The 25,509-nt window shown below is 46.2% G+C and overlaps 1 protein-coding gene across 1 annotated transcript; it reads right to left on the bottom strand.

Moving 5' to 3' along the window:
* Positions 1 to 8,381: 8,381 nt before the first annotated feature.
* On the bottom strand, positions 8,382 to 23,535 carry CIMAP2 (ciliary microtubule associated protein 2). Its single transcript, XM_065409283.1, has 9 exons — positions 23,486 to 23,535; positions 19,876 to 19,963; positions 19,133 to 19,303; positions 18,833 to 18,949; positions 15,659 to 15,796; positions 14,277 to 14,420; positions 12,995 to 13,159; positions 9,767 to 9,895; positions 8,382 to 8,516 (listed from the first exon to the last, which is right to left on the bottom strand). Exons 1-9 carry the CDS (start codon positions 23,533 to 23,535, stop codon positions 8,382 to 8,384), a joined length of 1,137 nt encoding a protein of 378 aa, XP_065265355.1.
* Between the last annotated feature and the right edge of the window lie 1,974 nt (positions 23,536 to 25,509).

The following is a 25,509-nucleotide window of genomic DNA, read 5'->3' as shown; positions in this document are numbered from 1 at the left end:
TAAAGTTGTTATTTTAACATTTGTTGGGCTTGTGGAGAAATGTATGTTCTTGCATTCTGCATAATGTGAAAACAGTTATAAAACAATTGCCAATGAGGGGGGGGTTCCTTTTTATGTTCTAGTTCAATGCTAAACCAATGATTGTTTAGTGATAGATGGACATTTATAATGCAGATTAAACCACTGATAAGGCAGTAATGGAAAATTAACTTGGTCATTCACTTTGTGATGCATACTGGGCCAAATTGCAACCTTGCTGGTGCTGCCATGCGGGAGAGTAAAGGGATATAAGTCATCCCCTTAAGGCCCTATGTATGCTGTCCATACTGTGTGTGTCAGTCCAGGGGGAGACATAACCAATGCAGAGCAGGTACATCCCCCTCCATCCGCATACATGAGTGCAACAGGGTGGGGATTGGGTGGGGCCCAGGCTCAGCCCCCACTCCAATGTGCAGGCCAGCACAGCTGTGTCAGCGCTCCAGAGGATGTATGCTGTGCCAGGTATAGACCTTGGAGCAAGGGCTACTGGAAAACAAATTGTGATTGTGTCATAATCTACCTTCCAGTCTGCTCCTGGGGCAGCACAATAATGACTGCCCTTTTTTTCATGGCAAAGCCATGATTTCACCTATTATCTGTAGGATACTCTGCACTGAGCGAGAATTGGTTCACTTAGCTTTTAAAAGGCAATATTAAAAAAAAAATAAAGGATATGCAAAGATATTAAATCAAAATAGTATGTCTCTAACTTTGGGTATTCATAGCCTTTAGTTATACACTGTATTTGTTACTTCATAATTTGCCTTTGCAAACTTTTGGTACAACATGATTTTAATGTTGTGTAACTATGGTTATCGTGAATACACACACTTTCTCTTTCTCTCTCATATATGCACATTGCTGCTGATGGAGTTTGAAATTCTTGGCTGTATGAGCTGTTACAATTAAAAATATAACCAGTTGTACTGTTAAAATGTTGTTTTTTTATGGATGACTAAATAAAATATGTTTTAAAAAATCAATTTGTTCTCTGCTGTGCTTTTGGCACTGTTACTGGGATTGCTGTGAAAAAGAGGGCTATTTGGAAATTACAGCATAGAATGCAGTGAGCTTGTTGAAGAGACTGGGGTCCCAGTCCTGCAAGCTGCTTAGTGTGAAGACCTCTTGAAATCTGTGGGGCTCCATCTCGGCACAGGAGCCCACCCATGCAGAGCGGCATGCAGGATTGGGGCTTGGATTTTTAATTGCTCTCTGGGTAAATATTGACCCAACTATCTTAAAACTTCTCTTAGGAGTCTAAATAATCATAGAGTCATAGGACTGGAAGGAACCTCGAGAGGTCATCTAGTCCAGTCCCCTGCACTCATGGCAGGACTAAGTGTTATCTAGACCATTCCTGACAGGTGTTTGTCTAACCTGCTCTTAAAAATCTCCAATGATGGAGATTCCACAACCTCCCTAGGCAATTTATTCCAGTACTTAACCACCCTGACCGGTAGGAAGTTTTTCCTGATGTCCAACCTAAACCTCCTTTGCTGCAATTTAAGCACATTGCTTCTTGTCCTATCCTCAGAGGTTAAGAACAACAATACTCCCTCCTCCTTGTAACAACCTTTTATGTACTTGAAAACTGTTACCATATCCCCTCTCAGTCTTCTCTTTTCCAGACTAAACAAACCCAATTTTTTCAATCTTCCCTCATAGGTCATGTTTTTTAGACTTTTTTAATCATTTTTGTTGCTCTCTTATGGACTTTCTCCAATTTGTCCACATCTTTCCTGAAATGTGGCGCCCAGAACTGGACACAATACTCCAGTTGAGGCTTAATCAGCACGGAGTAGAGTGGAAGAATTACTTCTCGTGTCTTGCTTACAACACTCCTGCTAATACATTCCGGAATCATGTTTGCTTTTTTTGCACAGTGTTACACTGTTGACTCATATTTAGCTTGTGGTCCACTATGACCCTCAGATCCCTTTCCGCAGTACTGCTTCCTAGGCAGTCATTTCCCATTTTGTATGTGTGCAACTGATTGTTCCTTCCTAAGTAGAGAACTTTGCATTTGTCCTTATTGAATTTCAACCTATTTACTTCAAACCGTTTCTCCAGTTTGTCCAGAGCATTTTGAATTTTAATCCTATCCTCCAAAGCACTTGCAACCCCTCCCAGCTTGGTATCTTCCGCAAACTTTGTAAGTGTACTCTCTATGCCAGTATCTAAATCACTGATGAAGATATTGAACAGAACTGGACCCAGAACTGATCCCTGCAAGACCACACTCGTTATGCCCTTCCAGCATGACTGTTAACCACTGATAACTACTCTCTGGGAACGGTTTTCCAACCAGTTTTGCACCCACCTTATAGTAGCTCCATTTAGGTTGCATCTCCCTAGTTTTTTATAAGAAGGTCATGTGAGACGGTATCAAAAGCTTTACTAAAGTCAAGATATAATAATGCCAGTCATCTTTGTTGTTCCCCTCTCTGCATCTTTTTCAGGACAATCTCCTTTCTTTGTTAGTGTGACCAGTGTTCCAAATGGGGTCCAATAAGTGCTGGGGTGGTGGATTAATTCTGTCTCCTTAATATACTCTTTAATTAAACATTGCAGTGAACTGAAGGCTTCAGTGACTTTCTTTTGTTAACTTAGACCTTTTTCTTGATCAGGATGGCATGTAGCTGTTACACTGGGTCTTGGCTGCGAGACTACCTAACTTAAATTTTTCTGAACTGCAATGAATTTGCCGTTTGCTGGCCCAGTCACCTGAACAATCTAAATTCTTTTGGATCAGACTTGCATCTTTGATAGAGTTTGGGTTCAGGTCCACAAAAGGGACTTAGGCCCCTGGAAAATCACCGGAACACCACTGTGATCCACAAAGCCATGTTAGGTGCCTATGCTCCTATACAAGGAATAGCGAGAGATAGGCACCTTCGAATGAAATCCACAGCCAGCACTCTGGGTGGGGAACTACCTAAGGTAGCCAAAGGAAGATATTGATGATAGGGGTGTGTCCTAAACCCTGCTCCTCTCACAGAGATAGGTGTCTATCTCTGTCTGTGATCCATGAACTGGAGGAAGATAGGTGCTCCTCTGCCTAAGTCATGTGTGGGGCCTGATCTGGTAACCATGCTCACTGCTACCTAACTATACAAAACGGCTGGCAGGGGGAGGACCTCCCTTATGAGCTTTAGCCTAAGAGTTAGAGCATTCTCTCAGGATGTGGGAGACCACTGGTTCAAATTGCCCCTTTGCTTGATCAGAAGGGATTTGAACAGGGATCTGCCATCTCTCAGGGGAATGCCCTAGCCACTGGGCTATAGAGTCATTCTCACTCACTCTGGCCCAATTAATACTTAGTTACACAATTAATAGGAGAGTTAGGGAACCCTACATTGGAATATTACATAGTGCAGTGATTCAGCCACTCAGCTGAGAGTTGGGGGAGGTCCCTGTTCAAATCTCTTCTCATCATAGAATCATAGAATCATAGAATATCAGGGTTGGAAGGGACCTCAAGAGGTCATCTAGTCCAACCCCCTGCTCAAAGCAGGACCAATTCCCAACTAAATCATCCCAGCCAGGGCTTTGTCAAGCCGGGCCTTAAAAACCTCCAAGGAAGGAGACTCCACCACCTCCCTAGGTAACGCATTCCAGTGCTTCACCACCCTCCTAGTGAAATAGTGTTTCCTAATATCCAACCTGGACCTCCCCCACTGCAACTTGAGACCATTGCTCCTTGTTCTGTCATCTGCCACCACTGAGAACAGCCGAGCTCCATCCTCTTTGGAACCTCCCTTCAGGTAGTTGAAGGCTGCTATCAAATCCCCCCTCATTCTTCTCTTCTGGAGACTAAACAATCCCAGTTCCCTCAGCCTCTCCTCATAAGTCATGTGCTCCAGACCCCTAATCATTTTTGTTGCCCTCCGCTGGACTCTTTCCAATTTTTCCACATCCTTCTTGTAGTGTGGGGCCCAAAATTGGACACAGTATTCCAGATGAGGCCTCACCAATGTCGAATAAAGGGGAACGATCACGTTCCTCGATCTGCTGGCAATGCCCCTACTTATACAGCCCAAAATGCCGTTAGCCTTCTTGGCAACAAGAGCACACTGTTGACTCATATCCAGCTTCTCGTCCACTGTGACCCCTAGGTCCTTTTCTGCAGAACTGCTACCTAGCCATTCGGTCCCTAGTCTGTAGCAGTGCATGGGATTCTTCCGTCCTAAGTGCAGGACTCTGCACTTATCCTTGTTGAACCTCATCAGGTTTTTTTTGGCCCAATCCTCTAATTTGTCTAGGTCCCTCTGTATCCGATCCCTACCCTCTAGTGTATCTACCACGCCTCCTAGTTTAGTGTCATCTGCAAACTTGCTGAGAGTGCAGTCCACACCATCCTCCAGATCATTAATAAAGATATTAAACAAGCAGAGGGAGAACTAGAAAGTGGTCTCCCACATCCTGAGTGAGTGCTGTAACCACTGAGCTAAAGGTGACAAGGGAGGTACTCCCCACCCCATTTTGTTTGGAGCTGGGCAGCTTCTGAGTATGCCTACCGGATCAGGCCCCACACACATCTTAGGCAAAGAAGCACCTATCTTTCTTCTGCGATACTTGTGCATCACTCTGGAGCTTAGGCTGCCGTTGGTGCCTGGACACCTAGAGCAAGGCAGAAGTGTGCATGTCCAGAGGCAGAAACAGACACCTAGGGAACTTCTACTGCAAAAACAGGTGCCAAGTGAGTTTCGGCGCCTACAGGGTTGAACGTAACCAAGCGAGGGTTTTGTGGATCACAGTGGTGCCTAAAAATGGGGATTAGGCGCCTAGGTATCATTGTGGATCTGGGCCTTGGTTCCTATGTTACACCACCAGTTCTTTTGTAGTCTGCAATTTCCCACCAAATAATACAGATATCTCCACCCTACTCTCCCTCCAGGGACCAACCTTTTCCTTAACTCACTCTTTCTATTACAGTAATCTGCATTTCTTTCATTCACCCTATTTTTACCTGTGTTCAATTATGCCTTGCACCACAGAGTAATTGCAGAGTAATTAGCATATTTAATCAGCCACAATTGACATCTAATTACAATTAAACTTAATTATTCCAGTTGGGTATACACATCATTATTAGACTTTGCAAAGGTTAACCCTGAGCAGCCCAGATATTTTTATTATTGCTCACTTTCTCCAGGAACTACCCATATTCATTTTCACTTATCAACCAACAACCACCTTTTTGGTCTTCTTCACGGCCTCTAGGGTTAACTTCTTATGGAATTCATAAGGTGCCCAATGATACCACTAAGCATAGTCCTACTGCCGCTGTGCTCCTCCTAATCCACCAGCTCCACAGCAGGCCTTGTCTGGGCACGCCAGTCATACAACAAAATAACATTTTATGCTTATGTAAAACCTTTCAGCTGAAGTGTTTTGCAAACAATCTCTACCAATATGCCTGGATGACAGGTAGATGTAACTATTTGCACATGAAAAGTCTAGACGAGTTGGGAAGAGCAGTACATCCTCTACCAAGTGGTTACCTATAAAAACCAGGCAAAAAATGTTAAAAACCACAACCATTGATCTCCCCTCTCCCTTTTAATGATTCGTATCTATGAGCTTTGAATTGGAGGGATTAGCAGTTAGCCCTATTGATTTGACAGCCAGCCCTTTTCTAACATGGCTGCAATTGATAGCATACAAACTAGTCTGGTAGTTAGAGTGTGAAGGCATGAGTTTTGGCTTCTAGTCTCCCTTCTGAAACTGATGTGTTGTGTGACTTGGGTCAGTCATGTTGCTTCTCCGTCTGTTACCTTTTATGAAAAACAACGAAATATTTAATATTTTATTTGCTTTAAAGCAGTGGTAAGTATCTTTATTTTCAGAAAAAAACCAAATGAAATGAAATATTGTTATATATTCACTTCTAATCTGCTTTGTGTTGGCAGGTTTACTATGTAAAAAATCTATTTTACTGATAAAGTAGAGGATTTTAGCTTTACCTTCTGAAGTATGCTTTATCTACTTAAACTGCACAGATTCTGGGTAATGTCACTGAAATCTAGATCTGGTGTTTTGGCCACGAAAGCGCTCTCCTTTTTCAATCAATGTAATAGACATCCTTTGAGAATGCAATGTCACTTGAGTTGTACTGACTTTGGCCAATTCTGTTGCTTGAGGTGAGAACAAAAGCCATCAGCGCAATGTACCGAACTTTGCATTTATATATGTACAAAAAATATATATGCAATTTCTTGAATGAAGCAATTTGATGGAAAAAGAAATATTTAATATTCAAAGAGCTACCCACCAGCACTCCTATTTTGGGGAAGAAAATGTACCTATCTAAAATTCTGCCAAATATCCTTTTCATAAATTATGTCATGTATAAACAACCAAAAGTGAAAATAACTGTAATCACAGAAAGAAAAAGTAAGATTGCTGGTGGGTTTTAAGTGTGTTATTGCAGAGCAAAACTGTAGGTTGTTTTAGACTGTCTTGACCTGTGTGCAGCTGTACTGTACGTTGCAAGTATTTTCCTTCTTATAACCAATCTTTATTTAAGTGTCTTCTGCTTTACAGCATGCACTTAGTTTTAAGTAGCAGCAATAGCTTGTGCAGAGGTATCTGGATCACTTGCAGCAGAAACCAAATTGTTCCAGTGCCCTCTATTAACAGGGTTGATCCGCTGTCTGTAAAAGGGGAGGAAAAAACAAGTAGACTCAAGTTATTGACTGTATTAATCTTTCTTTGGTCTTAGCTCGTGTTGAGGAAAATGAAGTTATTACAAGCTTGACTGTTAACTACAGAGTGAACAGCTACGAGAGAGTGAAAGCTGGATTCTCTTACATCATCTCAAGATGTGTTAGCAAACTCTAGTTGCAGCAACAGAAAATGCTGCCCTCAGTTACATCTTTGCAACCCCAGCACAGACGATAGTCAAACAACTGTCTTAGAGCTCAAGAGAGGAAAACGTAAACAAATCTTAACAGACCTATGATCGATCTTTATTCCGTCCTACAACAGAACCTTGCTAATCCTCACTCCGAAGCAGAGAACTACTGCAGTGAGGTCTCATAACTAATAATACCTCCCTATGGTGGGGCAGATCCTCACCCGGCTCAGGAAGGGTTAAATAGCTCCTCTGGGCATAATCAGCCTCAACCTGGTACACCTGTGAGGCTTGTCAGGCCTGCAAAGGGGTGAGTCCTTAAAAAGGAGGATCCAAACCCAGGCTGAGGTTGGCACTGAAGTGAGTAAAGCTTGATCAGGGAGCTCCCTAACCCCACCAATCAGGTACTGTTTATCAGGAAAGCTGCTGAATTGCTTCTGCTGTCTGGTTCCCTCTAAAGAAGTAGAGGGACCATCTTTGCTTAGCTTTCCTTTTAAGAGCCCAGGGCCCTCAGACTAGGTCCTTTGGCCATACAAGGAGATAGGAGCCTAGTCCTCTTCACACAGCCTACTGACCTTTTGCCGTGTATGGAACTACAGGGTGAGCCCAGACTGTTTTGTGAGCTGCAGGACTATTTGGTTTGCTTTTTTCATTTGGACTGCATTAGACCCCCTGGAAGGGTGCATCCTTCCTAAAACAGCTAGCTGGAGGACAACACCCCGAACTCCCAACCAACTCTTCAGCAACATCCATAGCAAGGGATGGATATCTGGGGCAACAGAGGCACCAGCCATCACCCTCAGGGGGTGCCCTAGTGGTACAATATACTAGGCTAGCTTTTAATGCTTTTCAATCATAGCTCTCAAAGCACTTGACAAAGGAGGTAAGCTTCATTATCCCTGTTTTAAAAGGGGGAAATTGAGGCACGGGATGGTGAAGTGACTTGTTTGAGGTCACCCAGCAATCCAGCAACAGGGGTGGGACTAGAACCCACCAGGGCACCTGGGACACTCTCCACAAAGGTAAACTACAACTTCCTTTCTTTCCTACAAACTATGCAACAGCACCAGAACATGATCTCTTATAAATAGACCTAAACTGCACTTACCTAAGTAAGAGAATAAGTGACCCTTGTAGGAGTGCCTACCATTCGTTAATGTATTTAGCCTCCTAATACCCCAGGCAGGTAGGGAAGTGCTATAATCCCCATTGTACAGATGAGTAACTGAGGCAATGATTAATTAAGTGACTTTGCCAAAGTTTGCGGCAGAACAGGGAATTGAACCCAGTTCTCCTAAGACCAGGCTCCGGCCTTCATCTCAAGAACTATCTTCCTTCCCAGGAGGCAGGATTTGGGCCCTCACTTAATCTTCAAGAGGCAGTAATTTATACTGGGTCTCCTGTTCATTGGTGGGAATTAGTGAGGTTCTACCATATACCAATGTTAATATATCACTAACTTTATGCTGCCCATAGTACATTTCTCTTACAGTAAGTATGCATCCCGCTCCAGGTTACTCAGATAACGGTGTGTTTCGCACTGGTAAAGTGACCGATATCTAGTATTCCACTTGCACTTTTCTTGATTTGTGATGTCATAGCGACCAACACCAACTGGGTTCTGAAAAAAGAAAGTCAGACATGGTTCTGCAACGTTAAAGGTGCAGTTATACACACACCAGTGAAGTTCTGCCCGTGACTACAGTGGCAACAGGATCAGGGCCTCAGTTTGAAAATAAGAATCTGGAATATTGAACAACAATCACCACCACCACCTCTTGTATTTGAGAATGGAGGAATTAGGGCCTGATCCTTCCATTTAGGTACAGAGTCTATGCAACAACCATCATAATCAGATCCTACAGTTCCAATTTCCCTGAAGACGTTGGGCACCATTCCCTTGAAATGTGATTTTCCCCAACAGCCTAGAACTAGCTCTAGTCAAGTTATAGCAATGTTACCACTGTAATTTAATCTGTGGAGTTCCTGCATCAATTACAAAGAAGTCTTCAGCCTTGATCTTTTTCAAATTGCCTGTTGCCTGCTCTTCTGCATAAAGGCAGGAAACTGCATGGGAGTTTGCTCCTCATCCCTAACCATAGGGACTACTTCACATTAAAGTTTTCCTTGCTTCTTTGAGCCCTTCAGGCTTTGTTCTACTTCACTAAGGGAAACTTGAGAAGATTATTACTACAGATGACATAAGAAAAGGCATTAAGGGAAGGAGCAGTTACCAGCACCATCCCTTCAGCACTCTGATGCTAAAAGAAATTCTGTTTTTTCAATAACAGAATGTGACTTTGAGTGTATATGTTGCCCTGCCCCCTAAAGGATTAAAATCTGCTGCATAACTTAGAACATTCCTGAACTACAATCTCTTGGCTGGAGAGCAGTAACCACTTGGTACACGGCATAACTGATGAGGGAGGAGAAAGGTGCGCAGGGAATTTTGGCTAAAGAGGCAGAGCTAAACCTCTTTCTCTTATAAAAAGTACCACAGTGTCTCTAATGTCCATACCAACAATGTTGTTTCCAGCGTTGTTGTAGCTGTGTTGGTCCCAGAATATGAGAGAGACAAGCTGGGTGAGGTAATAGCTTTTATTGAATCATCTTCTGTTGGTGAAAGAGACAAGCTTCTGAGCTGCACAGAGCTCTTCAGCTCTGAAGAAAAAGCTCGTATAACTCGAAAGCTTGTCTGTGTCTCTGAAACCTGTTTATGGACAAAGCTGTAGAGCAGCATTCTTTGGGTTAGAAGGATTTGGACCTCCAGTGGAAAGATCAGTAAAGGGTATGAGTGCGTCATGGAAGAAGCAGACAGCATGAATATTTTCATGCACCTACATCTATTCCTGCCATAGATTTTCCACTCACCGTGTTTCCAATAAAGAGGCGGTATGCTTTCCTGTCAACTCTTTTTGCAGATGACCAAAATGGAGGTTGATTGAAGTATTCTGATCGCTCCACGGGTTTTGGATCATGTGAGCCTGGCCCTACAGCATACTACAACAAAGTGACAACCAGTAAACATTGATGTACTTACGTATGTACCTAACTCATGCTTAAAGTTAGGCACCTGCTTAAGTATCTTGCTGAATTGGAGCCTCAGTTAATTCTGTTGTATTCTTCTAGTAGCCACAGAACTGAGAGGCTGCTTCGTGAGAAGTATTAAGTGCAGGAAACCGTCATGGCTGTGTTGCAATGGTGGGAATAAGCACACCAGAAACGTGAGAGACAAAAGGAGCAGCATGCTGGAAATGAGACCGTCGCTTGTGCTAAGCCTCCAACCTGCTATTTGCAGTTGGAATTCAGTAGAGTGACCCACCACTCCTTTGTTAACAACTGTGGTGTAGATATCCACCTTTACTCATATGCAACATCCTGTCATATAGGCATGGTATGGGCCTGCCCCTTCTCCTGCTCCAATTGAATTCAGAGGGAGCTTTGCAATGCAGCTTGAATCTGAAACGGGACTATGCAAAAAACCTCCTTTGTTTCCCAGAATGGTGACAGGGAATGGCTCACTTGATGATTACCTGGTCTGCTCATTCCCTCTAAAGCGCCTGGCATTGGCCACTATCAGAAGACAGGATACTGGGCTAGATGGACCTTTGGACTGACCCAGTATGGCCTTTCTTATGTATGTTCTTATGTTCTCCTTACTTCAGCCAATTTATGCCCCATGTGAATTCAGAATCATATTGGCTGATGTTTGTGACTGTCAAATTGTTAACTACTCTTTAATTCTTTTAGCCAGACCCAACACAGCTGAGAGACAGTGATCTGGATTCTAGTCCTTCTCATGTACCAAAAAAACCATAAGCTAAATTCCAGTGATAGATCTTTATTGTTGATGATGTATGAAGAAGAAAGAACCCAGTTTGACCTTCAGGTCCCAGGGTGAGTTTGCAATGTGAGTGGTTAGATAAACTATCTTTTCACTTATAATTTTCTGAGCAGATTTGATCTGGAATCACAGGGAGCCTCTAACCATTGAACCCCATAATGTTATTTTTAATTCCTATGCTGCAAGTACTTAAGCATGTGCATAACTTTAAGCACATGCTTAAATCCCATGAAAAGCCTATGTTTAAAGTTAAGCATGTTGTATTGTGCTTTGCTGACTGGGTTGGGATTACTCCAAATTTATCTTAAAGCTGCTGAATCGGGGCCGTAAGTAGTTACCTGAGCAACATGAGAGCACATTGCAAGATGCTGTCAGATGGAACCATAAAAACGCCAATTGTAATGACAAGAGCTTAATTTTCAAATAACTTGTGATAAAAATAATAGCTGCTAAGAAGCACTTCTTTCAAAATGCATGGCTGAGCAAATGGATGCCGTCGTTTTAATTTAGCTCATATAGCCACAACAGGGTTGGCTACCAGTGCACATACAGGTGTGCTATGTTCTGCCAGATGCCTTCCGCCGCCCGAGGAGTTCACTTGTAGCCAAGCAACACACAGCCCGGAGAGGCTTATTGCTATCAGAGTGTGGTTATTGTTACCATGCTACCTGTTAATTTCAAATTTTACTCAAAAAATGTTAGGTTTATGCAATGAATCCTTCCACAATGAACAATAGTTGGTTGTCGGAGGAGAAGGGAATGTAAGGGGCTGAATCACCTTTCCAGGGCTCCTTTGGCTATTTTGTTATTCTTTCACTGTCTCCTAATGTACCCACACCTCCAGGTTTGCACTTTATTTGCACCCCTTTGCCCTGAGAATATCTCCTCAGAATCCATCCGGAACAAGGCCCAGCTAGCCCTAGCGCTCTCTTTTATGGGATAATGGCCACATCACGCTCACCCCGCCCAGGGTAATAACTAACCTGGGAGCTATTTAACCACCCCGTTTATTTTTTAAAATGAGCGTAAAGTTTCCCGAGGTTGCAGATTGATGCTGAAGGGCAGCCAGGCTCCTGGGGGCAGACAGGGAGGCCTTTGAACGCCTCCAGGTGTTTCCCCCACAGCTGCCTCCTCAGCCCCTGGGCTCCTTTAAAATTGCCATGTTAGTTTAAGTACTCAGTTGGGAGCCTTAAAACTAGCTTCCAACTCAAAAGAGCTGAGCGGAGTCAGCATGAGAGAAGGGGGAGGAATGAAGGTTTCAGCTGCCTTTGTTAGTAATAATGGAGAAGTAGAAGGAAAAGATCATGAGGCTTCTCATTTCCTCCCGCTCCAGCCCATCCTGGGCACAGGGATTTCCCTGGTGCTTTTGGTGATGAGCTATCAGTTGGGCACTGGTGCGTGGCTGTTACCTCACCAGAGGAAAGGCCAATCAGAACACGGCTTTGGACAGCTCTGCCCCAGCCCTCCCCATGGCAAATTTTGACTGCACAGTAGGGTGACCAGATGTCCCGATTTTATAGGGACAGTCCGATTTTTGGGGTATTTTTCTTATATAGGCTCCTATTACCCCCCCACCCCCATCCCGATTTTTCACACTTGCTGTCTGGTCACCCTACTGCACAGAGAATCCTCTGCAGGTGACCAGGAAAGCGAAGATAATGCCCTGGCAATGGCTGATCATCCTTCTACGTGAGAGCTCTGCAGACCAACCCAGCACAATCACCACTTGTCCCAATCCAGACAGGCTGCTCTTCAGCTGCACATTTCACCTGGGGTTCTCCCAGTCCTAGAGGTCCAGGTGGTTTTCCCGCCTTTCCCTTTTGCCTCACAGCAGAGCCGTAACAAGGAATTTTTGCGCCCGAGGCAAGGGCTGGCTCCAGGCTCTTCGGCGGCAATTCGGCGGCGGGTCCCTGAGTCCCTCTTGGAGAGAAGGACCCTCCGCCGAAGAATGCATGAAGCGGCGGCAGCAATTCGGCGGCGGGTCCTTCCCTCCGACAGGAACTCAGGGTCCCACCACCGAATTGCCGCTGAAGCAGAAGCGGCGGTAGTGCTGCCGCCGAAGCACCGCCGGTCGCGGTAGAGCTGCGCCGCTCCACTTTGCGCGCCCAAGGCAAGTGCCTCACTCGCCTCGCCCTTGTTACGGCACTGCCTCACAGTCTCTCTCAGTGCCATGGGGTGTATTCGCAGCAGATGGCATCCTGCACGGTAACATTTGCAGCAGAGACAGGAGAGGAAAGGAACACGGTGTCACTAACCGTGGCACGTGGACACTGGCTGAGTGTGGCCCAGAAGATCCGCTCCGTGGGGCAGCCGGGGTTCCGAGCGAGGGTGCTGAAAACGCCTTTTTTCTTTCTGTCCTTGGTGTCCAGCTCCTCCACAAAGCTCTTGACATTGCTGGTGCCGAGCTCGATGCATTTCTTCTAAAGAGATGAAAGAGAGGACGGGACGTCTGCTGCTGCTGGAGAAAATGTGACGCAGTTGTCTGGCAAGGCCCTGCAGGTGCCAGCCACAGGGGCTCTCCCGTATCTCTGCGCTCACGGGATCCAATCCAGTCCCCAGGTGAAGCCTGGCAGGGAGAGCCCACTGACTTCAGTGGAGCTGAATAAGGCCCATAGACCCTCATTCGGAGTCCATTGACTACTTGATTCCCTTGTCACTGACATGGATCACATCTACCCTCCTCCCTGCACAATCTCTGCCCCACCCTGGGTTCTCTAGGGCAGATATCTTTCCAGAGTGTAATAAATGTACGCCACTGCCTTCCGCACCCCAGCAGGTGAGAGGTATCCCCCAGGCTGCTTCCAAACAGAGGTTCTTAAAGGAATATCTCCTCAGAATCCATCCAGAATAAGGCAAAAAGACTGCACATAGACAATCTTGTTCATTTTAGGTTGCTGGTTTGAATCCTACCCTAGGCCAGTAGGGAGAGGAAGCCGTGAGTCCTTTTCATTGTCCGTACTAAATGAAGGGCAAACAGCAAGCAAACTAAGGCTTTGTCCACGCTACCACTTTTGTTGGTAAAACTTTTGTTGGTCGTCGGTGTGAAAAAAACACCCCCCCCCCGACCGACATGTGTTTCACTGACAGAAGTGCTGGTGTGGACAGCAGTGTGTCGGCAGGCGAGGCTCTCCTGCCAACATAGCTACCGCCGCTTGTTGGGGGTGGTTTAATTACGCCAACAGGAGAGCACAGCGGTACCGCTGTGCCGCTGTAAGGTCCATAGTGTAGACATGGCCTAAGTAGCAAAAAGTAAATTAGCTTTTTAGGGCTAGATCTTCATATAAATTGTAGCGTCACTGATTTCAAAGGAGTTGTGCTGCTTTCCCCTTGCTGCGGATCTGGCCCTCAGTTTTAGTAATCTAAGTTGTTAATAATAACGGCAAGGATGGGTTTTAAAACTATGCTGTCTAACCTGACAGCACCCCTCTCCTGGCAGCAATCTGAGAGAGATGTCACGCCTGCAGGACTAGCTCCTACATCATTAACCAAGGCAAGGGTGTTTTACTAAAAACACAACTCTCTTACAAGGGTACGTACTTCCACAGCGTAATGTCCGCAGATAATAGGCTTTGACCTGTCTCCTGTGAAGGTGTCATATGGGCCGCGATTACTGACCACACGTTTCAACACCTCGTCTGTACTGTTTTTGAGATTGTAGGTGCCTGGCCCCAAACCACTTCCCTAAAGTCAACGGGGAGCAAAAACAACCATCAGTGATCGCTCTGTTGGGGAGCAGAGTCCTAGGTTGTGCTCATTTGGAAACCGGACACTAACTACAGGTTTGTTGCTAGACAATTGCAACATTGCTGTTATCTATTACAGTAGCACCCAGAGGCCCTCACTGAGACCAGGACCCCATTGTGCTTGGTGCTGTACAAATACTTAATGAGAAGCAGACCCTGCCCCAAAGAGCCATGTCTTGTGCTCTGCCCATGACTTTTCCCTCTCACCCATGCTGCTCATTCTTGAGTGGTCAAATAATAAATGAGTAGCCACCTGTTTGTTTCAATCATCCATTACAAATTGCTCTCTGTACCCTCAATTAAAAGCTTCACCATCAGATTGCAAGGGGTGGTCCCTCTGCATGGCAGCCTTTAAACTAAGTGGCTTGGACCATCCCCTTTGCTTAGTCTCCATTGCTCATGGCATGGAACACTCCTAAGAGACCCAGAATGGGGACAGTGCCACCTCTATGGGATCCTGCACATGCACTTCTGAGAGTGGGAAAGTGAAGAGCAGGGGAAGCAGGCATTCTCTGTGGCACCATCCCCTGCTGACCCACTGGCTCTCTGGGCAGTAACCTAGACAGGAGTTCAAGCTCCACTGAAACTTGAGGCTGGCTGCAAGATCATCTGTAGATTCCCCTACTGAGCAGCTGTGGTGGGCTCCACCAATGGCAGCACAGCCCCGGAAGGGCCAATATCACCAGAGGGAGCTGTGGAGCAGCCATTGATGCAGGCTGGCTCCAGTCTCTGGGGGTTCTCTCCTCTACAGATCCTGTGAGGTTGGGAAGCCTCAGCCTCTTCAGGTGAACCTCACCGACTTTTCTTTCCCTTTCGGAAGCTGTTTGCCCAGCCTCCCCTTTACCCCTCCTCCCCCCGCAAGGGGCACTCCAGTTTCGTGCAGCCAGGCAGTGAAAACTGCAAGCTGGCTGCATCCTCTCTAGAGAGAACCGCAAATGCTGATGCCTCCCTGAGCCTTCAGAGACACCCGAGGGCTCCTGATTGGCCAAGAGATGAAGACCATAGCCATGCTGATATGGTCCACTGTAATGAACAAGGCAGCAAAATAACCTGGGGGGGGGGGTCAGCTTCCACAGATCCCTCACTTTCGTTCTTTCTGGTCACTCAAGCCCTGGGCAATGGCTGGTATGCAGGTCAATACGGGAGCTGAATGAAAAACAAATAGCGCAGACTTGCCGCAGCAGTAGGTAAGACAGATTTTTCGGTTTTGCTGTCCATTATCCCTTGAGAGTTTGCCGAGCGTCTCTCCTTCTCCTCAATCAGGGCATAAGGGTTTCCATTCTTGCCATAAGTCCCAGGGCCAGGGTGGCAATCCTGCAGAAATAAGAGGGAGAGGATTACGAACAAAAATGGATACAACTACCAAAAAAAAGCCAGATTCTGCCATTCAAGCCTATTAAAACAGTGATTCTTTGTAATTCAGTAGTGCCCAGAGATCTTAACTGAGATCTGGGCCCTCCGGAGCTAGATAGTGCACACACATCCAAAGCCTCAGTCTCTGCCCTGCAGACCTTCCTATCCATTAGGCATTTCTCTGTGGAGACATGCTGCCCCAGGGAGGCACGGGGCCTCACAGGAGCCCAGGGACTGCAATTGTCAGTGCTAATACTAACAATACATCAGGCGAGCGCAAAGCACTTCTCAGTCTTTAATGTCCTCGGCACACCCCTGTGAGGCAGGGCAGGGCTGTCATCCGCATTGTACAGATGAGGAACAGAGGCACAAAGAAGCTAAGAGACTTGCCCAAGGGCTGTGGAGGAACAGGAAGTAGAACCTGGGTCTCCCAAGTCCTAGTGCCCTGGACAATCCTTCCACCATGGCCCCCGCGTGAAGGAATACAAGGGGAAGAAGGTTCCCCGGGGGGGTTCCCCGGGCACACTATGCTCTAGATGACCTAAAGAGAATCCCAGTAAGGAATACCAAAGCTCCCCCTTTAAAGCAGATCAGACAGCAATTCCCTTGCCCTACCATGTCCCCTTCATGCAAACTGGCTCCATTTGGACCTGGAGGGCAGCTGTTCCCCAAGTCTAGATTAGAGTCAAATCTCATTGCCCTCCAGGCCGTGAAGCCTGCAGCACAGAATTAAGTTCTGGGTCTTTATGATGCCTGTACAATTGCCACCCTCTTTGTGCTTTGTATTTCTGGGGTGAATATGGCCCTCTACTCCTTTCCTATTGGAATCAATGAGGGTTGTGGGTAAAAGTCTAAAAAGAGAATTGGTTCTAAATTCAGCCGCTACCCAATACTTAGACAGAACGATTCATCCCTAGATTTCAAAGCCCTTTGCAAAGAGGATCATTGTTTTACAGATGGGGAAACTGAGGCACAGAGCAGTGACACAACTTGACCCAGGACAAAAAGCGAATGTATGGCAGCAGGGCCGGCTCCAGCATTTCTGCCACCCCAAGCAAAAAAAAAAAAAAAAAGCCGCGATCGGCGGCGGCAAATGGGGGGGGGAAAAAAGCCACAATCGGCGGCGGCAGTTCAGCGGCAGGTCCTTCGCTCCTAGAGGGAGTGAGGGACCTGCTGCCCCCGAATTGCCACAGGTGCCGCCCCTCTCCCTTGGCCATCCTAAGCACCTGCTTGTTAAGCTGGTGCCTGGAGCCGGCCCTGTATGGCAGAGCCCAGAATAGAATCTCTGGGTGAAATCTTGGCCCCACTGAAGTCAATGGCAAAGCTCCCATTGATTTTAATGGAGCAGGATTTCACCCCCACATCTCTTCACTCCCATTCCACTGGCTCAGACTGCCTCCCTACAGTTTGGCAGTTCTTGCCAGGTACAGATTGCTACATTCTGTATATGAAGGATAATCAAGTACAATCTTTGCATCTCTCCAAGCAAATAAAGGGAAATCTGACCTCTTGGAAGGCTCTTGATTAAAAAAACCTGAAAAGATACTAAGGCGAATTAGAAATGAAATCTCTAGCTATGAAATTAGGACAACAAGGAGTCTGGTGGCACCTTAAAGACTAACCGATTTATTTGGGCATAAGCTTTCGTGGGTAAAAACCCACAAAGAGTTACTCCCTTCTCTCCATGTGTCAGTATATAATGCCTGCATCTGTAACTTTCACTCTATGCATCTGAAGAAGTGAGGTTTTTACCCACGAAAGCTTATGCCCAAATAAATCGGTTAGTCTTTAAGGTGCCACCAGACTCCTTGTTGTTTTTGTAGATACAGACTAACACGGCTACCCCAGATATATGAAATTAGGAATTCTGTAACTTCATTGGCCACCAGCACCGGCAGAGCTGTTGCAAGTACAGTAAGCTGTGATTCACACAAGCTCCCACTACGCGTCACTCTTGATTCACACATACAAGTGTAAAATCAGCAGTCATGTGGCTATGCAACAGATCCGAGTATTAACACAACATTCTACAGCTGTGGCGATACAGGATATTTGACTGTTGTTCAGGCCCTATGGAGGAGGGATGTGCCACTGAAATGACCAAGTTTTTAATTTCTTCTGCCAGGCAGTGCAGATGGCAAAAGTGGCCAGCCTGAAGGGTTAGAAAGCAGGCGATGCCTACTAGCATTCTGCCCCACAGCCTGGTGGAACTAGAAGTCGTTACTAGGGAGTTCTGGGGCTAGTAGAATATTTGCAGAGCATTATTCTATAGAAAAGCTATTTTAAAAATATACTATCCTGTGTATACTCTGGATTCATAGAAGATAGGACATATATGTAAATGTGTATGCACCATATACATACACTAACACACTGATACTGCATATCGATTCAATATTTAGGTAGTATGATGGTAGGCATTACAGAAATATCTACAATACACACTGATTGGATAGACTGCAGTATATACACACAAACATATGGGCTCAGTCCCAGAACTATACCTTACACAGAACTCCCCAGTGAAATCAGTGTAGGTCCCACATAAACAGGGCACCTAAATAATGTGAAATAGAAAACACTGATATTGTGGTTTAGTTTGTCCCTGGATCAGTGATCTCTTATCTGCTCCCTTTGAATAACTCCCTTGTTAGTTAGGATGATTTTAGCTGGGGTATCACCAGACTGTGTGAGCAGAAGGCAGCTTTCTTTAACCCTGTTAATGGTAACATCATCCAAATCAAGCAACCGGGAAATTGAACAGCAATCAGGAAGCATAGCTGGGCATTGGCCCTTATTATTTCTTGCACCACCTACTGTACTTTTAAATTTTGCACAGTTGTAAAAGGGACTTGTTTTGGCCCCCAAAAGTGTGTATCATATTATTAGGTGATCCAATAATAATATTTAACTCTGCAACAAGAGGTACCAGATTATCTACCTTATATGTTTCTTGTCAAGTTATTGCAGTATCTATTGCTTGAATCCGATACATACCCTAATGAAGGCTCTAAACCTCTCTTCTCCAGTGTCACAAACACCTCTAATACTTGAAGGTCGGGTCTCTTGCAGAAAATCTTTGATATTGTAAGTTCCTGGGCCCAGTTTTTCTTTCTTATTGAGAAAAAGATTTTAGAGGTTTAATAGCAACAAAGCCAGGATTCTAATTTACCCATGCAATTCACAGCACCTCTAGTTCAATCTATCCCATGTCACTTAACAGTTGAAAGATTAAACCACAGAAACAGTCAGATTTCTTGTCCACACATAGGGAAAAAAGTCAAATTCAGATCTCACCAGATACTTGCTTTTCTTCAAGGTCTCCTTAAAATTAAAATGGGGCATCTGGGTAAGTCGTGCCGCTTCCTGTGCCTTGCCCCAGCCAGAATTTGAAGCCTTCTCCTGCAGCACAGAGGAGCTAAAGCTTCCATGGTCAATATTGTAGGTGCCTGGGCCTAACTTTCTGCCCTAAAATGAAGTGTAAGGTTAAAACTAAAAGCTTGATTTACCATTGAGTTAAGCCAGTTTTACACTGATGCATCACCATTGAAAAATGGAGTTCTGCAGTGGTGAATCAGGCCCTAAGAATTCTAATCATATTTTTTGCAAATTCTTACTATAGGCAAATAGAGAGAGAAAGTCAATGGAGCTATAACAAGCTACACCAGCTGAGGATCTGCGCCCACAGATTCCTAGCACGTTGGATAAATTGCTGACACAGGAAATCTACTCAAAGGTTCTGTAAGTATACATTATACTGAGAAGTAAATTACATTAGAGAGAGCCTCATCCTATATATGAACATCAACAGGAGTTTTGCCATTGATTTCATTGCCATTGGACCTACATTAAATGGACCGATTAGATTAGATTCAGTGATATTATCAAATTAATTTGAAAGCAGCAGAATGGATCCATTTGGATTTTTCATGGAAATTGAATTCTGGAAAAAGAATCCAAAGGTATAATTTTTAGTTTAGTTCTGCATATGGAGCTGAATAAGTGTTTGTTTTGTATATAAAATAGAGAGACAGACTCACCAACTCTGAAGAGACCTTTTTGCAGTATGGCGCCTGTGTGTATGTACCAGGTTTCTTACACTTTGGATAAACTGCTGACACATCAAATCTAGCGGAGGATGATGTAAATATACAGTAAATTTTGAGTTAAAGCAGGACTAATTTTACAAACATAGGTCCTGGTCCTGTGAACATTTAGGACTTGATCCAATGTCTATTGTAGTCTGTAGAAAGGGTTTCACGGACATCAATAGATGTTGTATCAGGCCCTCAGTACTGGACTGCTCAATACTGCAAAGAGACACGTGCTTCATTTTGTGAGTAGTCCCATTAAATTCAGAGGGATTACTCATGCTTAAAGTGAAGCACATGCATAAATCTTTGCAGGTTTGGGGCCTAAATGCTTTCTGCAGTGAGTAATCTCCTGAATGTCAATGGGATGATTACTCACTAGAGCAGGGGTAGGCAACCTATGGTATGCGTGCCAAAGGTGGCACGCGAGCTGATTTTCAGTGGCACTCACACTGCCCGGGTCCTGGCCACCAGTCCGGGGGTCTCTGCATTTTAATTTAATTTTAAAAGAAGCTTCTTAAACATTTTAAAAACCTTATTTACTTTACATACAACAATAGTTTATTTATATATTATAGACTTATAGAAAGAGACCTACTAAAAACGTTAAAATGTATTACTGGCATGCGAAACCTTAAATTAGAGTGAATAAATGAAGACTCGGCACACCACTTCTGAAAGGATGCCGACCCCTGCTCTAGAGTAAGCACAGGGCCAAAGACTAAATGTTTTCATGATCAAGGCCCTTAAACTGATGTACTGTACAAATTACATACAGACACTGTTTTATCTACTACTGAAATGCAGCCATCTCTGGTGTGAATCATGGCAGCTGTTTAACAGCACAGAGTAATACTACAGGAATTGAAATACAGTTTCTCCAGTGGAAACTACAGAGAGATTTTAGGTAGGCAGAAGCAAATGATCCAAATTGGAATTTGGCCAAGATAATAGAGTTAAGGGCCGCTGTCAGTTTAAAAATCATGTTTTAAAACAAACAAACAAACAAAGATCCATCCCTAATGTTATTAAAATCTCAGGCTATTAAAACAGAATTTTAAAAATAAAATTTACTCTTTACTGTGGATGCTTTTTATTTTTCCTTTTCTCTCAACTTAGACAATGAAAACAGACTGGCCATTTCCACATTTTTATTTGCTTCTAGTCAATTTCCCTAAAATGGTCAGGCACCAGTTGAATGGTATGATGTTTGGGTTGCAAACACTATAAGGAAATGTTAATATTTTTAAAAATTCCATTGGATTTAACCTAAGTTTGGGGTCAAATTTGACTTGTTCAATGTCTTTTAACAACCATTCTCTGTGAGATCTTTAATGACAACAAATGATTAGAACTTTGGCTTTCTGTTTCATCTGGAAGATGCCGCCTCCAAGTGCCCCATCCTGTAGCCAAAACTCTTGAAGAAGTCAAAGGGAACTTGGACTCAAACCCTGGTAACACAGCTATTCCCAGTAGAATTTCTGACACAAACTATATCAATAAAAATTCAGACCACATTCTTAGCTGATGTAAACTGGTGTAGCTCTGTTTTACAACAGCTGAGAAATCTGACCCTTCACTTGCCAAATTCCTCGGCATTTAAATAGATATTTCTATATTGTACAAATTAAACCAATTAAAATAAATTAAACTTTGCAGGTGAAAAGCAGTATATGAGGCCTTGAGCCTGCAAACTGTAATGTGATAATGCCTAGCTGTGAAAAGTCAAAGGACTTCAAAGGGATTGCTCATGTGAATCAAGTTACTCACCTGTGTAGATATTTGCAGGATCAGGGTCTTAGTGCCGGGTATTACATTGAAAATCCCCAAGCAGGAATTAGGCATACAGATTCATAGATTTCAAGGCCACAGGGGACTATCATGAGCTACCAATGTTTCTGTATTTTATTAGCCGATTGAAAACTTGCTGCTGTGTGAGCTAAATAAACAAAATCTCTCTCTCCTGCTGTTCAGGTGAACTAAGTAAAGGCACTGCAGGCCAACAGAGTTCCAAGAGGGCAAAGTGTGATTTAAGGGGTAGGTGTTTGTTCTGAATAAATAACATGGGTCATTTTAAATAAGGAGGAGAAGCAGGGAGAAACCCCAATCCATGTATTTTAGGTTAATGAGCTGGTTAAAAATGGACCCAGTTAAAATATATTATGGCAGAGCTTGTCAAAAAGTTTGTGTCTCAGTCTCTCACATGGCTTTGAAAATCTCAGCCAGTATGTGTATCATTGTGTTGTTAAAAATGTGATTCAAAATCCTTAAATATACACTACGTTACTGGAGAGATATGATTGTACTGATTTAAAAAATACACAGTGAAAGCAAAATCACTGAACACAGGGCCACACTGTGCTGCAGTCTGATGCCGCCATGCTGGGCTATAAGGGGGAGCATGATCCCCCAAACCCACCCTGTGCAGCCTCCCTGGAGCGCTAGTCTCGGTGCAGAGAAAGAGAGCAGAGTTTTTGCAAGACCACTGGATCCCACCCACGCAGGTGGAAGTGGGCAGACACGGGTGGGAAGTGGGCAATGCCTTCACTCCACTCCCCTGGGTACCAGCTAGCGCACCTGAGCTAGCATGTGGGGGAAGTGATCTGCACGGGATAAGGGGCTGTTGCAGATTGCTTCCCTGCAGGAGCAAGTGGGGAGCGGGAAGGAAATGTGGCTTCTTGGGGCTCCTCCTGGGGTAGCATGGCTGAGCTCAGCACCACCCCTGACATGTGGCTGTGCCTAACGGCTCAAGCTTAGCCTCTGGGAAGCAGAGATCGGAGCGTGTACTTTAAAAAATATTGTCAGTCATACCGTTACGCCAGACCATGTAAAACATTAGGTTTGGCATGTAGTATTTTGAAATGAAATTCACTTTCACCTAGAATGGGGGAAGTCATAAAGATAGCCAGGGTCAGCCAAAAATCCAGGGCCCCCCCAACCTGCTGGCTTATTTCTGAAGGAAAGGACTTCTCAGAGAAAGGGGTCCTGGCTCGTTGGATCCATTCAGTCAGGTTACAGTAACCCAGTACTGTATAGGCAAAATATCCTGCAGGAGCTTGTAACGTATAGGCACGAACGTGCGTGCGTGTGTGTGTGTGTGTGTGTGTGTGTGTGTGTGTGTGTGTGTGTGTGTGTGTGAAGAAGGAGTCTGCTGTGTGTTTCAGAGACATGTAAAAACTCATTTCTGTTTCCTTGGAAACTCCCCCATTCAGAGTATCACAGCTTGACAGAGTCCTGCATGTGGGTGCGTGGACACGTGTGCATGGACTCTCCGTGTGTAATAACCATGTGAACTTGTGAATGCATGTGTGTATGTGATCGCTGCATGGCTAGGTGTGTGATCTGTGTGCTGAGGGGCGTGTGATCTCTTGACTGCAGGAATGTGTGTGTGATATCTGTGTGCCGGGGTGTTTGGGGGACAGGGGAGAATATGTGTGCAGATGATCCAGAAGCTGAGAGTCAGATAGGGGCTGAGCCCAGTTCTCTACTGACTCTGGAAGGCCAAGTCAGCTGCAGGCTGAGCCTGTCCCCTCTGGAGCCTCTTCTGGGTGACTCTTACCTGACTGTCTGAGTGCCGAAGGGGGCACCTGTAAAGCCCTTTGCTGCCATTCTCTGCTCCCTGGGGATGGAGGGAGCCCCCCCACCCCCAGTGGCACAGCTTCCAGCAGCTCCGGAACACTGCTGCCATGACAACCCCATACACTTGTTGCCTTTCTGTTCCCATGAAGGCGGAGCTTCCAGGCAAACCATTGCATGGGGGAGCCTCTGGCGCCAAGCCTCTGTACCTGTTACAGCTCAGTTTTAGGCTCTGCCAGGGTTGGGGAGAGGGATGCAGCCGTTTTGAGCTTGCTGTTTGATCCTTGGTTAGTTTTGATGCATTACATTTTATCAGATGTGCACGGGCTCGGCGAGCAGACATGCCCCTTGCCTGGACTTGGACAGGCTTGGCGAGTAGACGTGCCCCTTGCCCGGATGTGAATCGGCTCAGCGAGCAGACGTGCCCCTTGCCTGGACTTGCACAGGCTTGGCGAGCAGACGTGCCCCTTGTCCAGACATGCACGGGCTCGGCGAGTAGACGTGCCCCTTGCCTGGACTTGCACAGGCTCGGCGAGTAGACGTGCCACTTGCCCGGATGCGCATCGGCTTGGCAAGTAGACATGCCCCTTGCCCGGACGTGCACGGGCTCGGTGAGCAGCCATGCCCTTTGCCCAGACATGCACGGGCTCGGCGACTAGATGTGCCCCTTGCCCAGACATGCACAGGCTCGGTGAGCAGATGTCCCCCTTGCCTGGATGTGCACGGGCTCGGCGAGTAGATGTGCACGGGCTCGGTGAGCACGGGCTAGAAGGGCAGACATGCACCTTGTCTGGATACTCATAAGGCTCAGAGGCAGACGTGCACCCTACCTGAACATGCACCAGCTCAGAGAGCAGATGGCCCTCTCAGCAGACATGCCTGGGGCTCAGAGAGCAGATGAACCCCCTCAGCTGATGGGCCAGGGGCTTGGAGAGAAGACGAACCCCTTGGCAGACGGGCCAGGGGCTCGGAGAGCAGACGAACCCCTTGGCGGACGGGCCAGAGGCTCGGAGAGCAGATGAACCCCTCGGTGGACGGGCCAGAGGCTCGGAGAGCAGACGAACCCCTCGGCGGACGGGCCAGAGGCTCGGAGAGCAGACGAACCCCTCGGTGGACGGGCCAGAGGCTCGGAGAGCAGATGAACCCCTCGGCGGACGGGCCAGAGGCTCGGAGAGCAGATGAACCCCCTCAGCTGATGGGCCAGGGGCTCAGAGAGAAGACGAACCCCTTGGCAGACGGGCCAGGGGCTCGGAGAGCAGACGAACCCCTTGGCGGACGGGCCAGAGGCTCGGAGAGCAGATGAACCCCTCGGTGGACGGGCCAGAGGCTCGGAGAGCAGACGAACCCCTCAGCGGACGGGCCAGAGGCTCGGAGAGCAGACGAACCCCTCGGCGGACGGGCCAGAGGCTCGGAGAGCAGACGAACCCCTCGGCGGACGGGCCAGAGGCTCGGAGAGCAGACGAACCCCTCGGCGGACGGGCCAGAGGCTCGGAGAGCAGACGAACCCCTCGGCGGACGGGCCAGAGGCTCGGAGAGCAGACGAACCCCTCGGTGGACGGGCCAGAGGCTCGGAGAGCAGATGAACCCCTCGGCGGACGGGCCAGAGGCTCGGAGAGCAGACGAACCCCTCGGTGGACGGGCCAGAGGCTCGGAGAGCAGATGAACCCCTCGGTGGACGGGCCAGAGGCTCGGAGAGCAGACGAACCCCTCGGCGGACGGGCCAGGGGCTCGGAGAGCAGATGAACCCCTCAGCGGACGGGCCAGAGGCTCGGAGAGCAGACGGGCCCTTTGCACAAGGCCTTTTTAGAAAGGGGAAAGCCAAAGCTGCATAAATAGGAAATCTGTGTTGCAGAGCCCCTAATTATCCTTGTACAGCCCCACAGAGCCCATAGGACTGAAAAGCAGAGATCTTGTCCACCCACCCGTGACAGGCTGTGGTCATTACTGGGACCAAATTGCTATTTCTTAACACTGGTTTGTAGCCTGTTCAGGTGTTGCTCCAGGCTC

The sequence above is a fragment of the Emys orbicularis genome, chromosome 8 (assembly GCF_028017835.1).
Source record: "Emys orbicularis isolate rEmyOrb1 chromosome 8, rEmyOrb1.hap1, whole genome shotgun sequence".
NCBI lineage: Eukaryota > Metazoa > Chordata > Testudines > Emydidae > Emys > Emys orbicularis.
This window is presented reverse-complemented; position numbering and strand designations above follow the sequence as displayed.